This window comes from Mobula hypostoma, chromosome 9 (genome assembly GCF_963921235.1).
Source record: "Mobula hypostoma chromosome 9, sMobHyp1.1, whole genome shotgun sequence".
NCBI lineage: Eukaryota > Metazoa > Chordata > Chondrichthyes > Myliobatiformes > Myliobatidae > Mobula > Mobula hypostoma.
The window spans coordinates 142,190,979-142,208,813 of NC_086105.1; the positions used below are offsets into that span (position 1 = coordinate 142,190,979).

General features: G+C 44.5%; 1 protein-coding gene across 1 annotated transcript in view; it reads left to right on the forward strand.

Annotated features, from left to right (window-relative positions):
- Window positions 1–17,835, forward strand: part of pkd1a (polycystic kidney disease 1a) — a 286,990-nt gene that overhangs the window by 186,200 nt on the left and 82,955 nt on the right. Inside the window, exons 28-30 of the mRNA XM_063059334.1 lie at window positions 8,857–9,027; window positions 11,757–11,900; window positions 15,911–16,121. Of these exons, the coding sequence (XP_062915404.1) occupies window positions 8,857–9,027; window positions 11,757–11,900; window positions 15,911–16,121 (526 nt within the window). The remainder of the gene's footprint in view (window positions 1–8,856; window positions 9,028–11,756; window positions 11,901–15,910; window positions 16,122–17,835) is intronic.

The window sequence follows — 17,835 nt, forward strand, 5'->3', positions numbered from 1 at the left end:
AAATTCCTTGGCCTCCTGAGGACGTAGATGCACAGGTAAGCTTTCTTGGCTGTGGTGTCAGCATACCACAGTGTGTGCTCACAGGACTAGACCCAAGTGCGAACGAATGGCAGGCTTTCTCTGTTTCGGTGTGCTGGAGAGAAATAATTGTCTCGTGGCATTGCTCCATTGCTCCCCTGAGCCTCTGTTGGTATTCCTATGTGTAACCTCTTGTTTCCGTCCCTTCACGGGAAATCTGCCACCTTCAGGTCAAGTCGTGAGCCCGTTATCCACTGCTCCTGGGTCGACCCCTGTAACAGAGAAAGCCTGCTGTTTCTCCACACTTGGGTCCAGTCCTGCGGGCGCACACCGTGACAGGATGATCTGCTAAGGCACTAAGCGAGAGTCCTCTTTAAATAATCATAGAATATGGAAAACCCGTGCCAGTCACAATTAACGACAGGATTAAAACAAAAGCACAAATGCTTAACGGCTCTAGTCAGGATAACAATTATTAACTACCAGTGCTCAAGACCCCAAAGGTAGAGTTCAACACTCTACTGCAAGGGCGCAGGGCTGGTGACACAACGTGGTTGGATCAGACCGTGAAATGTTGTCAAAATAACAGCACGCTCCTGAAAGAGACTGAGAGTATCCTACCCCACCCCCGTGTCTGTGGTAAAGCTGAGCATGCTCCTTGTTTACACTAAACCCCATTAGCTTCCCACTTAAAAGTCCCGAGCTGTTATCGTTGGCATGGAGATATTTAACAAGGTCATTCTGCAGTAACACTGCGCTGTTTATTGTGAGCGGAATCCGTGCTGCACCATAACTTCAGCCGACTTGTAGTCCTGCCAGGGAGAATGTGGCACTTTTTACATCAGTTACTCTTCTTTATGAAGGGTCTCGACATTCCAGCAGGCTACTGCTGGTGAGGTTGTGGCATTTGGAACCGCTAGTAAAAATCACAGTGAGGTGGACCGAGAGCGTATTGAAATTAATAATTGTGTTTAGATAAGAAAAATATGAGAAGTTTACTGTAACCAGCCTCTGGTTACAACAGGAAATTAATCCACAACCTAGGGACTCATCTTCAAGGACTCTACAACTCAAGTTCTCAGCATTGCTTATTGTTTGTTTATTCATTATTATTAGTATTTTATTGTGTTTACACAGTTTGTCTTCTTTTCCACATTGGCTGTTGGCGTGAATATTGATTTCTCCTTCCGATTTAAAAAAAAGATTCCCTCCCTCTCTTCTCTTCTTCTATTCCCCAGTCTGGCATTTTGTCTCTTCTCACCTGCCTGTCACTTCCCCCTGGGTTCCATCCTTCATCAATTTCTCCTATGGTCCACTCTCCTCTCCTCTCTCAGATGTCTGCTTCTCCAGACCTTTCCCACCCCACTGGCTTCACCCATCACCTTCCAGCAAGCCTCTCTCCCCTCGCCCCCACCCACCCTTTTATTCTGTGGTCTTCCCACCTTTGTTCCTGTCTTGTAGAAGGGTCTTGGCTTAAACTATCAGCTGCTTATACACTGTCATAGATGACGCCCGACCTGCCGAGTTCCTCCAGCATTTTGTACGTGTTGCTTTGGATTTCCAGCATCTGCAAATTTCCTCGTGTTTATGGTTGTTTGTCCACCTTTGTTTGTGTGTGGTTTTTCATTGATTCTATAGGGTTTCTTTATATCTACCATGAATGCACGCAAGAAAATTAATCTTAGGGTAGTTTGTGGTGACATACACGTATTTGATAATAAATTTACTTTGAACTTGAACTTCAAATTTGAACTGAGGGCCGGCTAGTGGAACAACGACATCGGTGTCGGACCCGGGAGCGGAGGTCCCTGGGTTCGAAACCAGTCGGGTCCGCTCCCGAGTACGCTTTCCATCCGTGCCGGGTTGAGTGTTGAGATCACAACTCGACCTCGTAAAATAAAGGGAAAATACTGTGAAATGTCTGTGTGAGGAGTGGTACACCACACAGTCTCTCTCTCTCGCTCCATGCCTTGTAAAAAGCCATGAAAAAGACATCATCACGGACGCACGCACGGACACGCAGACGCACACGCAAAAAAAAAAGAAATTTGAACTGAGATCTTATGCATGCCTGGTTATGCTGGCCCCTCCTCTAGTATATGAATTGTATTCCCATTCTGACGTGTCAGTCCTTGCCCTCCCCCACTGACACACTGAGGCTACTCTCAGACTGGAGGAGCAATTCTTCATATCCCGTCTGGGTAGCCTCCAAGCTGATGACATGAAAATTGATTTCTCTAACCTGTTGTAATTTTCACCACCTCCTTCCCTCTTCTTCGATTTCCTCCCTCTGGCTCCCCTCTCACCTCTTCGCTTCTCCTCAACTGCCTATCACCTCCCCCTGGCGCCCGTCCTCCTAGCCATACCTCTTTCCGTATGGTATAATGAGAAGAGGTCATGTCCTGGATGGTGAGGCTCCTTAATGGTGGATGCCACTTTCTCGAGGCTCCACTTTTTGAATATGTCCTCAATGGTGCAGAGACTTGTGCCCATTATGGAGTTGGCTGCATTTACAAACTTTGCAGCTTGTTCCAATCTTGTACATCGGTGCTTCCATAACAGACGGTGAATTCTGTCCAGGGCAGAATAAATAGCCAACGTTTTGAGCTGAGACCTTTCATCAATATTGAGAAGGAGGGGAGAAGAAGGCAAATAAGAAGGTGGGAGGGGCAAGAAAGAGCACAAGTCTGGCAGGTGACTGGTAAGACCAGGTGGAGGGGGAAGGTGGGTGGGTAGGAGAGGGGGATGAAGTAAGAAGCTGGGGGTTGATAAGTGGAAGAGTGAAGGGCTGAAGAAGGAATCTCATAGAAGAGGACAGATGACCATGGAAGAAAGGGCAGGAGGATGGGAACCAGAGGGTAGTGATGGGCAGGAGAGGAAAAGAGAAAAGGTTAGAAGATAACCAGAATCTGGAATGGAAAAGAGAGAAGAGGGAAGAGGAGTAATTACCAGAAGTTAGAGAAATCAATGTTCATGTCATGCCAAGGTCTTACATAACTATTAATGTGGCTTTTGAACCACAGCAGGATCAGTAATCCAGTTCTCTACATTAATCAGAGACACACAAGATGGCAGATGCTGGAATCTAGAGAAAAAAGCAGTCCTGTAGTAGGGTCTCGATCCAAAATATCAAGAATTCCTTCCCCCCACATCTCACCCAAGGTTCAATGATGCTGCTCAACCTGTTGCCTTCTGCCAATAATTTGTTTCTCGCTCTGTGTTAACTAGTTGACCACGACTTAATCACAATCACACCATATGCTTGTTGACATTCATAGAAATTTGTCTTTGGACCTTAGAACATAGAACAGTACAGCACAGGAACAGGCCTTTCGGCCCTCTTGTGTTGTGCTGTCCAAATTAAAAATCGGTAATTTGTTTATTATTGTAACATATACTGAGGTACAGCAAAAAAACATTGTTTGAATTTCCATGCCTCCTATTATGATCATTCCATCACCTCACAATGGAGAAGCAATCATTGAGCTAATGATACCTAATGTCTTTTGCACCACATTTTCCTTATCCTTCCATTAGCACTGAACAAGTACGAGCACTGACTCCATAATGCCCCCCCAACATGCAGTTTACCCTTCTGATGCTCAGTTCCATTGACTTCAAGGATTGGGGTCTTCAATGAATTTGTGACAGGGTGTGCTTTAATTGAGCGTTGCTGACGAAAGTCTCTCTGAAGTTTTGTCAGCACATCCAGGTGAGCACTCCTGGAGATAACACACTTGGCCACTGCTACACTCTCTTCTGTAATGCTTACAAAGCTCTCTTCGCCCAGCGTTTGGAAAATCAGATCACTCTTTGATCCTGCTTTTGCCAACGTACGGGCAGAAGCTGAAACAAGAGGCGGCCATAGTTAAAGCCGTCCACTGTTGGTCCAACCAATTGGCCTCTATGCTGCAGGACTGCTTTGATGACGTCGACTGGAATGTCTTCCATGATGAGGATGTCTCCAAGTTCACTGATGGGGTCACGAGCTTCATCTGGAAGTGCATCGACGATGTTGTCCCTCAGAAGTCGGTCAGGGTCGTCCTGAACCAGAAACCCTGGATCAATAGTTCTGTGCGAGCAGCATTTATGGCGCGACATCGAGCTTACATTGCCGGCAATCAGGAGCTCAAGAAAAGCAACCATGATCTGCGCAAAGCTATCAAGGCTGTGAAACAACAATACAGGGACAAGATTGAGTCGAGATTAGATTATGAGGACACGCAGTCCTCTTTTATTGTCATTTAGTAATGCATGCATTAAGAAATGATACAATGTTCCTCCAGTGTGCTATCACAGAAACACAGGACAGACCAAGACTGAAAAACTAACAAAACCACATAACTATAACATATAGTTACAACAGTGCAAGTAATACCATAACTTGATGAAGAACAGGCTGTGAGCACGGTAAAAAAGTTCAAAGTCTCTCAAAAGTCCCACATCTTACGCAGACAAGAGAAGGAAGAAAACTCTCCCTGCCATACCCGACCACAGTCCGACTCTGAATCGTCCGAAAACTTTGAGCTCCGATCAGCCCTCCGACACCGAGTACCGAGCACCATCTCTGCCGAACGCTTCAACCCCAGCCCTGGTCACCAGCAGCAGGCAAAGCCGAGGATTTTGGGGCCTTCCCTCCGGAGATTCTTGATTGCACAGTAGCAGCGGCCGCGAACCGGGCATTTCAGACATTACTTCAGATGTTCCTCCATGCATTCACGGCTGTCTCCATCAAATCAGAATTGTGCACAACGAATAGTACACGTGACCTGTGGCGAGGGTTGCATACCATAGCAGACTTCAAAGCCAAACGCAGTGGTGCCACCAACATTGTGGCCTCTCTCCTGGATGAGCTCAATGGCTTTTATACTAGGTTCGATGTCACTAACTCTGAGCCTCCGAGGAAAGCCACCACCACAACCTGCAACCTGATCATCTCTGAGGCTGAGGTACGCAGATGTTTCCAACGAGTGGACAGTCGCAAGGCTGTGGGAACAGATGGCATCCCAAGGCGAGTACTCAGGATGTGCGCAGCACAAATGGCAGGTGTGTTTACAGACATTTTTAATCTCTTCCCTTTCCCAGTGTAGAGTGCCCTCCTACTTCATATTATCCACCATTATCCCTGTACCAAAAAAGACCAAAGTAACGTGCCTGAACGACTGCCGTCCTGTCACACACACCTCAATAAGCAAATGCTTTGAGAGGCTGGTTAAGGATTACATCTGCAGCTTGCTATCACCCAAACTGGACCTCCTACAATTCGCCTATCAACACAACTGATTGACAAAGGACGCAATGGCCACTGCTCTACATATAATCTATAATCACATATTGCACATTTAGACGGAGGCATAACGTAAAGATTTTTACTCCTCATGTATGTGAAGGTTGTAAAATATAAAGTCAATTCAATTACATTTTACAAAAGTTATAAATTCATATAGACTTCAGGGTTACAGATATATTTCCACAATGGTATTTGAATCTACTCTCAGTGGCCACTTTATTAGGTACTGGAGTGGGACGTGGTGTGATCTTCTGCTGTAGCCCACTTCAACGTTCTACATGTTGTGTGTTCACCACTGTTGTAACACGTGGTTATTTGAGATGCTGTCGTCTTCCTGTCAGCTTGAACCAGTCTGGCCATTCTCCTCTGACCTCTCTCATTAACAAGGCATTTTCACCCACAGAACTGCTGCTTACTAAATGTTTTTTGTCATTTTCCCGCCATTCTCTGTAAATTCTAGAGATGCTGTGCATGAAAATCCCAGGAGATCAGTTTCTGAGATACCCAAACCACTCCTTCTGGCACCAACAATCACACCACAGTCAAAATCACTTAGATCACATTTAGAAATCTACAGCACATTACAGGCCCTTCAGCCCACAATGTTGTGCTGACCATATAACTTAGAAACTGCCTAGAATTTCCCTACTGCATAGCCCTCTATTTTTCTAAGTTCCATGTACCTATCGAAGAGTCTCTTTAAAGACTCTATTGTATCTACTTCCACCACTGTTGCTGGCAGTGCATTCCACGCACCCAGCACTCTCTGTGTGACACTTAGCTCTGACATCAGTACCTATTTCCAAGCACCTTAAAACTATGCCCCCTCAAGTTAACTGTTTCAGCCCTGGGAAAAAGCCTCTGGCTATTCACACAATTAGTGCTGCTCATCATCTTATACACCTCTATTAGGTCACCTCTCATCCTCTGTCACTTCAAGGAGAAAAGGCCAAGTTCACTCAACCTATTCTCATCAGGTATGCCCTCCAACCCAGGCAACATCCTTGTAAATCTCCTCTGCAAACTCTCCATAGTATCCACATCCTTCCTGTAGTGAGGTGACCAGAACGGAGCACAATACTCCAAATGGGGTCTGACCAAGGTCTTATATAGCTGTAACATTACCTCACGGCTCTTGAACTCAATCCCATGGTTGATGAATGACAACACACCATACGTCTTCTTAACAACACTGTCAACCTGCACAGTAGCTTTGAGTGTCTTATGGACACAGGCCCTAAGATCTCTCAGATCCTCCACACTACCAAGTGTCTTATCATTAATATTATATTCTATCTTCAAATTTGAACTACCAAAATGAACCACTTCACATCCTCTTGATGTCCTCCAGACTATCCACAACACCCCCAACCTTTGTGTCATCAGCACACTTACTAACCCACCCTTCTATTTCCTCATCCAGGTCATTTATAAAAATCACGAGAGAAGGGGTCCCAGAACAGATCCCTGAGGAACACTACTGGTCACCAACCTCCATGTAGAATCATCTACAACCACCCTTTGCGTTCTGTGGGCAAGCCAATTCTGGATCCACAAAGCAAGGTCTCCTTGGATCCCATGCCTCCTTACTTTCTGAAGGAGCCTTGCATGGGGATCCTTATCAAATGCCTTACTAAAATCCAAATACACTACATCCACTTCTCTACCTTTATCAATGTGTTTTGTTACATCCTCAAAGAATTCAATCAGGCTCGTAAGGCACGAGCTGCCCTTGACAAAGCCATGCTGACTATCCTTAATCGGATTATGTCTCTCCAAATGCTCATAAATCCTGCCTCTCAGGATCTTCTTCAACAACTTGGCCACGACTGAAGTCAGATTCACTGGTCTATAATTTCCTGGGTTACCTCTATCCTCTTTCTTGAGCAAGGAAACAACATTTGCACTCTCCAATCCCCTGATACTTCACCCGTCCCTATTGATGACTAAACAGATCATCACAAGAGGCTCAGCAATCTCCTCCCTCGCTTCTCACAGTAGCCTGGGTTATATCTCATCCGGTCCCAGTGACTTTAGACAATGTTTTTCAAAAGCTCCAGCACATCCTCTTTCTTCATATCTATATGCTCAAGCATTTCAGTCCACTGTAAGTCATCCCCACGAATGGCCAAGGTCTTTTTCCCTGGTGAATACTGAAGGAAAGTACCTCTGCTACCTCCTCCAACTCCATGCACACGTTTCCACTGCCGCACCTGATTGGTCCTAATCTCACACAGCTCATCCTCTTGCTGTTCACCTACTTGTAGAATGCCTTGGTGGTTTTCCTTAATCTTGCTCACCAAGGCCTTCTCACGGCCCCTTCTGGCTCTCCTAATTCTATTCTTAAGCACCTTCCTAGCAGCCTTGTAATTTTCTAGAGCTCGAACAGTACCTAGTTTCTTGAATCTTTCGTAAGCTTTTCTTTTCTTCTTAACTAGATTTTCTATATCCTCTGTATACCATGGTTCTAACCCTACCATCCTTTCCCTGCCGCAATGGAACATACCTATGCAGAACTCCATGCAAATGTTCCCTGAGCATTTCTTCCCCATTCTGATGTTTGGTCTGAACAGCAACTCAATCTCTTGACCATGTCTGTCTGCTTTTATGCACTTACAGCTGTTGTTGATTGCTCATTATCACGTTGCTAAGCAATTAGCTTTCGTCATCAGGTCAGCCATTTTGTATCAGTTGTTCATTTCATCTCAATATTAGAAGCACTTGTTAGAAGTCGAAGGAATTTCAATCAATATTTGAATGAGCCTTTCATTCGAATGCTGAGAAGTACTGTCTTTTTACACTGGCTCCTTGCGTACTGTAATGTGTTGGTGAATAATACAACCACCTTCAAGTACAGCTATGCTGGGACTGGAGTTATGTAGCTGTCTAGCTCAATAAAACAGGAAAACCTTTGAGCGAGGGCAGAATAACATCAATAGCTGCACGGAGACGAGTATGCTGACTGGTTGCATCACGGTCTGGTATGGAAACGCCAGTGCCCAAAAGTGGAAAGGAAGTGGTGCACACAGCCGGGTTCACGACAGGAAAACCCCGGCCCACCATCGAGCACATCTGCAAAGAGCGCTGTCACTAGAAAGCAACATCCATCATCAGGCATCCCCACCATCCAGGCCATGTTGTCTTCTCGCTGTTACCATCAGGAAGAAGGTACAGAAGCCTTTGGTCCCACGCCACAAGGTTCAGGAACAGTTAATATCCTTCAACCAGAAGGCTTCTGAACCAGCGTGGATATCTTCACTCATCATGACAATGAACACAATCTTTACTCACTTTCAGGGACTGTATGACTCCTGTTCTCCGTTTTTCAAAATTAATTAATCAATATTAATTATTATTATTACTTGTTTCTTTTTGTATTTGCACTATTTGTCAGTCTTTGTGTATAGCTTTTCATTGATTCTATTGTACTTCTTTGTTCCACTGTGAATGCTCACAAGAAAGTGAATCTTACGGGTACCATTGGGTGACATATATTCACTTTGATAATAAATTTTCTTTGAACCTAATGAACTTCTTCGAACATACAGGGACCTCCTCGCACGTGGGAATCAGCCTGTATGGAAGAGAGGACAAGAGTGGTCATCGGCATCTGGACAATAAGGCTGCTTTCCACAGGAACAGTGTGGACATTTTCCAGATTGCGACCGACAACAGCCTTGGCAACATCTGGAAGATTCGCGTCTGGCACGACAACAAAGGTAATGAAACACATCTCGTCTCCATAAAAGTGTTAGAACATAGAACAATACAGCACAGGATCAGGCTCTCCGGCCCACAATGTTGTATTGAGCCAATTAAATTAGTAATCAAATGGCTAACTAATCTCTTCTGCCTATGTAATGTATGCTATATCCTTCCATTTTTCTCACATTCGTGTGCCTATCTAAACATCCCTTTAGGACAAAAAAGGATCAGCCATGATTGAATACTGGAGCAGACTCGATGTGCCAAATGGCCTAAATCTGTTCGTATGTCTTACGGTCTCTTAAAAGACCCTAATGTATCTGCCTCTACCATAACCCCCAGGCAGAGCATTCCAGACAATCACCACTCTCTGTGTTAAGAAACTTGCCCCCCACAACTCCTTTGAAATTACCCCCCTCACCTTAAATGCGTGCCCTCTGGTATTTGACATTTCAATCCTTGGAAAAAGATACTGTCTATCTACTCCATCTATGCCGCTCATAATCTTATAAACTTCTTATCAGATCTCCCCTCAAACTCCACCACTCCAGAGAAAACAACTCAAGTTTGACCGTCTTCTCATTATAGCCCATGCTCTCTAATCCAGGCAACATCCTTCCTATAATGGGGCAGCCTGGACTCCAGATGCGGTAGAGTTTTATAAATCTGCAAGATAGCTTCCGGATTTTTGAACTCAGTGCTTCAACTAATAAAAGCAAACATGCCAAATGCCTTCTTAATGGTCCTATCAACCTGTGTAGCCAACCGTTCTCAAGTCTGGCCCGATGATGTGTCAATATACACAACAGAACACAGACTGGCACACATATTAGAGATGCATCAAAGCACTGAACAGTCCAGGGAGACAGGTAACAGCTCAGCATCAAAGGGGGGTTTGCAGATCTAGAGAAGAGCAGAGGTAGTTTGCCAGGGTGTTGTTGGGATTAGAGAACATATCTTTTGAGGAGAGGTTGAGCGAGCTAGGGCTTTTCTCTTTAGAGTGAAGAAAGATAAGAGGTGTACAGGATGATAAGAGGTATAGATGAAATGGATAGCCAGAGACTTTTTCCCAGGGCAGAAATAGCTGGTACCATGGGACATAATTTTAAAGAACATGGGGGGGAGGGTGCCAGAGGTATCTTTTGCTTGAACTACCCTGCCGGGGGTTGGGTAGAAAACATTTACGAAACCCTTGGATACGCACATGGATGACAGAAAAATGGAGGTTTACGTAGAAGGAGAGAGTTAGATTGATCCTAGCAATGCTCACAACACGCTGGAGGAACTCAGCAGATCTGGCAGCATCTGTGGAAAAGATCAGTCAACGTTTTGGGCCGGAACCCTTCGTCAGGACTGAAGAGGGAAGGGGCAGAGGCCCTCTGAAGATTGATCCTAGAGTAGGTTAAAAGGTCGGCAGAACATTTTGGGCCTAAGGGCCTGTACTGTGTTTCAGTGTTCCGTGATCTACGTTCTATGAAGGAAGCAGGTTTATGTTAGGCATTGCAGGTCAAGTGCAGCACACAAGACACTGGAGAAACACGGTGGGTCAGACAGTATCTGTAGAGGGAAATAGATAGCCAATGTTTTGGATCGAGATCCTTCATCTTTGCTGCTTATTTCTGCACTTACCTCTCAGCCAGAAGGTTGGAGGTACAAGTCACAACACAGGCACAGTATGCTAGTCTGGCAGCTCAGTTTGCCAAAGGATTTCTACACTGTCAATGACCATAAGACATAGGAGCAGAATTATGCTATTTGGCACATCAAGTCTTTTCCACCATTCCGTCATGGCTGATTTATTATTCCTGTCAACCCCATTCTCCTGCCTTCTCCCCAAATCCTTTGACTCTATTACTAATCAAGAACCTATCAACCTCTGCTTTAAATATACCCAATGACCTGGCTTCCAAAGCCGTCTGTGGCAATGAATTCCACAGATTCACCACCCTCTGGCTAAAGAAATTCCCTCTCAAAGGTACCGTTTTTCCCAAAATATGTAAAACTAAGATCCTAGCAGTGCACCCAGTTCCGTTAATACAATTCCAAGGGCAATTAGGGTTGCTTCAGTGTCTTTCCCCATACTATATGTCCTGGGAATAAAAGGGTTAATGATGAGGAGTGTTTGATAGCTTTGTGCCTGTACTCGCTGGAATTTGGAAGAATGAGGGGGGTCTCATTAAAACCTATCGAATACTGAAAGGCCTATAGAGAGTGGAGGTGTGGAGTCCAGGACCAGAGGGCACAGCCTCTGAGTAAAAGGATGTCCCTTTCACTCACAGATGAGGAGGAATTTCTTTAGCCTGAGGTAGGTGGATCATTTCAATTTATTGTCACAGATGGCTGTGGAGCCCAAGTCATTTGGGTATATTTAAAGCGGAGGTTGATAAGTCCTTGATTAGTAAGGGAGTCAAAGGATATGGGGAGAAGGCGGGAGAATGGGGTTGACAGGGATAATAAATCAGTCATGTTGCAATGGCAGAGCAGACTCAATGGGCCAAATAGCCTAATTTTGCTCCTGTGTTTTATGGTCTTATAGTCTTATATTTATTTCTCAATCAATATTTCTAAAACAATTTAAGTGTTCATTGTCACTTTCATTTTATGGGGCTGTGTGTGCACTGTGACAATTCTTGTGCCTGTGGGGTCATGAAAGGATGTGTCACCAGCTATGTGAGCTGTCTTTCCCATTCATCCTAGAATGGAGGCCTCGGTGTGCTGATTGTCCGTGACTTTATCTCAACAGGCCTTACCCCTTCATGGTACCTGCAGCATGTAATCATCAAAGATCTTCAGACCAACAATATGTACTACTTCCTGGTGGACGACTGGTTGGCTGTCGACAAGGATGGGAATGAAGGCCGAGTGGAAAAGGAAATCCTCGCAGCAAGTAAGTCCGTCGGTTGGGATGGGTGGCTCATATGGAGACACAGGTGTATTGGTGGGTATTGACGTTCATCCAAACATGGAACATGTCTATGAGGGGTATAGGTGGGGTAAACGCAAACAGACTTTTTCCACTGAATAGAACTAGAGGTCATAGAGTCATAGAACACTGCAGCACAAAAACAGCTCCTTTGTCCCATCTAGTCTATGCTGATCCATTCATCTGCCTCGTCCCATCGACCTGCACCCGGACCATGGCCCTCCATTGCCTCCCATTCACGTACCTATCCAAATTTCTCTTAAATGTTGAAATCGAACCTGCATCCACGACTTCCACTGACAGCTTGTTCCACACTCTCACCACCCTCTGAGTGAAGAAGTTACCTCCATGTTCCCCTTAAATATTTCATCTTTCACCCTTAACCCATGACCTCTAGTTGCAGTCTCACTCAACCTCAGTGGAACAAGCCTGCTTGCATTTGCACTATCTATACCCCTCATAGTTTTGGATACCTCTATCAAATCTCCCCCCAAATCTTCTATGTTCTAGGGACTAAAATCCTAACCTAGTCATCCTTTTCCTATAACTCAGGTCCTCAAGTCCCAGTAACATGCTTGTAATTTTTTTTCTGCACTTTTTCAATCTTATTTACATTTTTCCTGTAGGTAGATGACCGAAAGTGCCGGCAATACTCCAAATTAGGCCTCACCAACATCTTGTACAATTTCAACATAACTTCCCCACTCCTGTACTCAATACTTTGATTTATAGTTATGGTTAATTACAGGCCCCTCTGATCAAACATTTGCACTGCCCAGCAACCTATTTATTGAACTGTAGCCTAATCACAGTGACCAATTAACGTATATGTTTGAACTGTGGAAGCAAACCAGAGAACCCAGGGAAAACCCACTCAGTTCACAGGGAGAGCACACAAGCATCTTACGGATGGTGCCAGATTTGAACTCCAGACTCCGGGACATCCTGATCTGTAATAGCAACACACAGAAAGAGTATACAGTCAATGTTTTGGGCCGAGACCCTTATTCAGGACTCCTGATGAAGGGTCATGGCCTGAAAGATCAACTGTACTCTTTTCCACAAATGCCACCAAGCCTGCTGAGTTCCTCGGGCATTTTGTGTGTCTTGATTTGGATCTTCAGCAACTGCAGATTTTCTCTTGTTTTTCAGCTGTAATGTGTCGCATTTAACTACTGCACTACCATGAGGGTGAAAGGTGAAATATTTAAGGGGAACCTGAGAGGGAATTTCTTCACTCAGAGGGTAGTGCGAGTGTAGAACGAGTTTAATTGGAAGTCGTGAATGAGGGTTTGATTTCAACATTCAAGAGGAGTTTGGATAAGAACATGGAGGGGCTCTTCCCTTTGAGATTGTTTCTAGTTGCGTTACAATTACAGCTGATCCTTGATCTTCTACCTCAGCTTCTACCTTTTTCCCACACTGTCCTTGTATGCCTTGGTCATGATAATATCCAGAAGTCTATTTATCTTTGAATGATATAACTCTCGTCTTCTACCTCCTCAGTATTCTAGATGGAGCCTCTGCCATTGATAATATCTGCCCTAGGATTGGGTGGAGTCTTTGTAAGGTTCACATTTGTAAGCCCAGCTCCCAGAATTGTTCGAACACAATGAACTCTTGGGGTGCAGAGAGGTCTGAACAACTTTTGCTGGAAATGCTAAAGATGAGTAAACCAAATCTCAATGAGAGTTGTCTAATAATGACACAGGAATTACGCAGGTTTTCTGTCTGTCAGGCGTTGCTACACATGAGAGAGGCCAGAGGAACTCGTGGGTCTGGGAGCATCTTTGGAGGGGAATGGACGGTTGACATCTCAGGAGGGACCCTTCTGCCAGTAGGTGGTAAAAGTGGGCTCCCTCACCTCTGCCCCTCTGACCCTCAACACAGGAGCCCCTCAGGGCTGTGTCCTAAGCCCCCTCCTTTACCTTCTGTAGCCACCCACAACTCCAATCTGCTAATTTAGTTTGTCGACGATACTATATTGATTGTTGTTGTTGTTGTTCATTTGTTTAGTCAAGTCTGACTCTTCGTGACCTCATGGACCATAGGGTTTTCGTGGCAAGGTACGGAAGTAGATTGCCAGGCCTTTCTTCCGTGCAGAAACTGCTGCTGCCCAGGTTGGGACCCGGCTGGGTTTGAACTCAGGTCCAACTGCCTTGAAGTCCAGTGCCGATACCACTACATCACCAGCTGGTGGGCCTTATCTCAAATAATAATGAGGCAGCCTACAGAGACGTTGTTATCACCCTGACACAGTGGTGTCAAGAAAACAACCTCTCCCTCAATGTCGCAAAAATAGAGGAACTGGTTGTGGGCTACAGGACAAGCAGACAGGTTCTGTCCTATTGACATCAATGGAGCTGGAGTTGAGAGGGTGAACAGTTTTAAGTTCCTCAGTATACACATCACTTTGTCTGTACAGTGTGGTGAAAAAAGCACAACAGTACCTCTTTCATCTCAGATGGTTGAAGAAGTTCAGCATGAGTTCCCAAATTCTAAGGACTTTCTACAGGGGCACAATTGAGAGCATCCTGACTGGCTGCATCACTGCCTGGTATGGGAACTGTACTTCCCTCCATCGCAGGACTCTGCAGAGAGTGGTGCGAACAGCCCAGCGCATCTGCGGATATGAACTTCCACTATTCAGGACATTTAAAGCAACAGTGCATAAAAGGGGCCCGAAGGAACGCTGGGGACCCAAGTCACCCCAACCACAAACTATTCCAGATGCTATCATCTGGGAAACAGTACCACAGCATTAAAGCCAGGTCCAACAGGCTCCGGGACAGCTTCTTACACCAGGCTATCAGACTGATTAATTCACACTGACACAATTGTATTTCAAAGCTATATTTACTGTTCTGTTGTATATCTTACTGTACATACTATTTATTACAAATTACTATCATTTGCACATTGCACATTCAGATGGAGATGTAACATAAAAATTTTTACTCATGTATGAGAAGTATGTAAGAAATAAAGTCAATTCAATTCATCTGGACTGTTCATGTGTTCATCGGAAACAAAAAAATAAATGTGTTCTGAAAGGAGGCCACCGAGTCCATACCTCATTTTTCACACAGCAGTCGGGTTAGTTCCAATCTGCAGCTCTTTTGATATCACTGAACTGTCTGTCTCAATACTAATCCAATGTCCGTTTAGAAAATACTAGTTGAATCTGTAGTCATCAACCTATCGGTCAGTGTGTTCCAAATCCGACCTCAATGCGTATATTTTTCTCTCCTGTCACCTCTGCGTCTTTGGCTAAGCAATTTGAGTGGGCTAGGGATTTTCTCTTTCGAAGTGAAGGAGGATTCAAGGAGACATGATAGAGGTGTACAAGATGATCAGGGGCTTAGAACATAAACACAAGAGATTCTGCAGATGGTGAAAATCCAGAGTAATATGCTCAAAATGCTGGAGGAACTCAGCAGGTCAGGCAGTCAACGTTTCAGGCCAAAAAATTAGGTCCTGATGAAAGGTGTCGGCCCGAAACGTCGACAGTTAATCCCTCTCCTTGGCTGCTGCCTGACTTGCTGAGTTCCTCCAGCTTTTTGCGAGAGGCATTGATCGAGTGGCGAGCCAAAGGCTTGTTCCCAGGACAAAATGGTTCATACCAGGGGCAAGATTTTTAAGCATAATTTTAAAGAAAGTATGGGGGGGGGTGATGTTGGAGGTAAGTTATTTAAGAAACCCTTAGATAGGAACATGGATGATAGAAAAATGGAGAGCTATGTAGGAGGGGGTGGTTAGATTGATCTTAGAGTAGGTTAGAAATTCAACACAATGTCGTAGGCTGAAGGACATGTACTGCACTGTAATGTTGTATGTAATCTCCGTAAATCAGTGTTTATTCAGCTCTTGAATGTCTTTCATGACGTTCTCTTTTTCTCTGATCAACTCCCCACTTCATTGTTGTTTGCGCTCTACCCTCCCACACCTCCATCCCCCTCCCCCCACTCCCGCAGGTGAAGCTAAACTGAGGAAGTTCTCCCGCATCTTCACAGCAGAAATCCAGAGGGGGATCTCGGAGGGACACATCTGGCTTTCGATCTGGGACCGGCCGCCTCGCAGTTGCTTCACCAGAGTCCAGAGAGTCACCTGTTGCCTCGCCCTGGTTTATCTTTGCTTCTGCGCCACTGCGGTGTGGTATGGAGTTATAAGTGACAGAAGTATAAGGTACAGTTCAAACTTTATTTTAACCAGCATTGCTTCATTGGCTGAGCTCTTTGCTGGTTTGAGGTGCCTTTGTCACAATTTCAGTTAGCAAATCACCGAGTCAAGATCAAAGTAAATTAATTATCAAAGTACATTTATGTCACCATATACGACCTTGAGATTCATTTTCTTGCCAGCATTTACAGGAAAATAAAGAAATAATATAAAATATATGATACCGCCCACCCAGCAAACTTTCTTTTCCAAAAGCTCTAGGGCTATTAAAATAAGAACTTCACACCATCTGAAAAGTTTCTTCGCCCAGGCAGTTAATCATGTCTAGTGAGAGCGACACACAAAATGCTGGAGGAACTCAGCAGGCCAGACACATCTATGGAAAAGAGTACTGCTGACATTTCGGCCCGTACTCTTTTCCGTAGATGCTGTCTGGCCTGCTGAATTCCTCCGGTATTTTGTGTGTGTTGCCCGGATTTCCAACATCTGCAGATTTTCTCTTGTTTGTCATTCTAGTTAGAACTCACCCTCACCCATGTCACTGGACCCCACTGTAAACACTTTAAACCACGTTTTATAATGCTGTTCACATTGTAAATACATGTTGGTATTTATGGATATTCTATATCCATGCTTTAACCTCTAACTTTATTTCTTATAGAATTCTTTATTGAATGTTTGTCTTTTTATTGCATGTCTGTCATCTAACACACTACAGGAAATCCCTAATGCCTGTAAATATGTATGTAGAGTAAAGTTGATCCTTGACCTTTGAAAAACGATACATAAAGACTGACAGACACCCAACGTACAGAAGAAGAACAACTGCACAAATAAAGAAGATAACACTCAGAACATGAATGGGTGCTTTGGTTTCCTCCCACAGACCAAAGACGTACCAGCTGGTAGAGTACACACACAAAATGCTGGAGGAACCCAGCAGGCCAGGCAGCATCTACAGAAAAGAGTACAGTTGACGTTTCATCCAAGACCCTTCTTCAGGACTGGAGTAAAAGATGAGAAGTCAGAACAAGAAGGTGGGGGGAAGAGAAGAGGGATTCTGATAGGAGAGGGTAGAAGACCATGGGAGAAAGGGAAGGGGGAGGAGCACCAGTTGGTAGGTTAATTAGTTATTGTAAATTGTCCCACAATTTTGGGTTGATCGCTGGATGGTGTAGCTTGAAGACCCATAAAGGCCTTTTCCTTGCAGTCTCAATAAATAAAAAATAAATAAAACCATCAGAAACAATATTTTGACAAGTCAGCTAATAATAATATTGCTGCGAATATGATTGTAGAGTCCCTGAAAGTGAGTCTGTATGTTGTGGAATCAGTTCAGAATTGAGATGAGAGACATTATCCATGCCTGTTCAGAGCTTGATGTTTGTAGAATCAGACAGCATGGCAATAGGCCGTCCGGTCCGTCACATCCATGCTAACCAAATCCGTATTAATCCCTTCTGTAGGACCGCTTGATAAAGAGCATTAAGTTATTGGCGATGTGCAAGGCAAGTTTACCTTCATGATTGAATTTAGTAGCTCTGCTGGGTATCTGAAGAAAGTTCTAATATGAAACAGAATTGACTCAGATTTTCAAGAGAGCGTGACTGCGGGAATCTAATTTCAAAATCTATGGGAAACAGGACTGATGGGATGACTCTACCAGGACACAACTTAGACCCAGTGGACCAATTGTCTCTTGAATGGTATCTCTGATTCC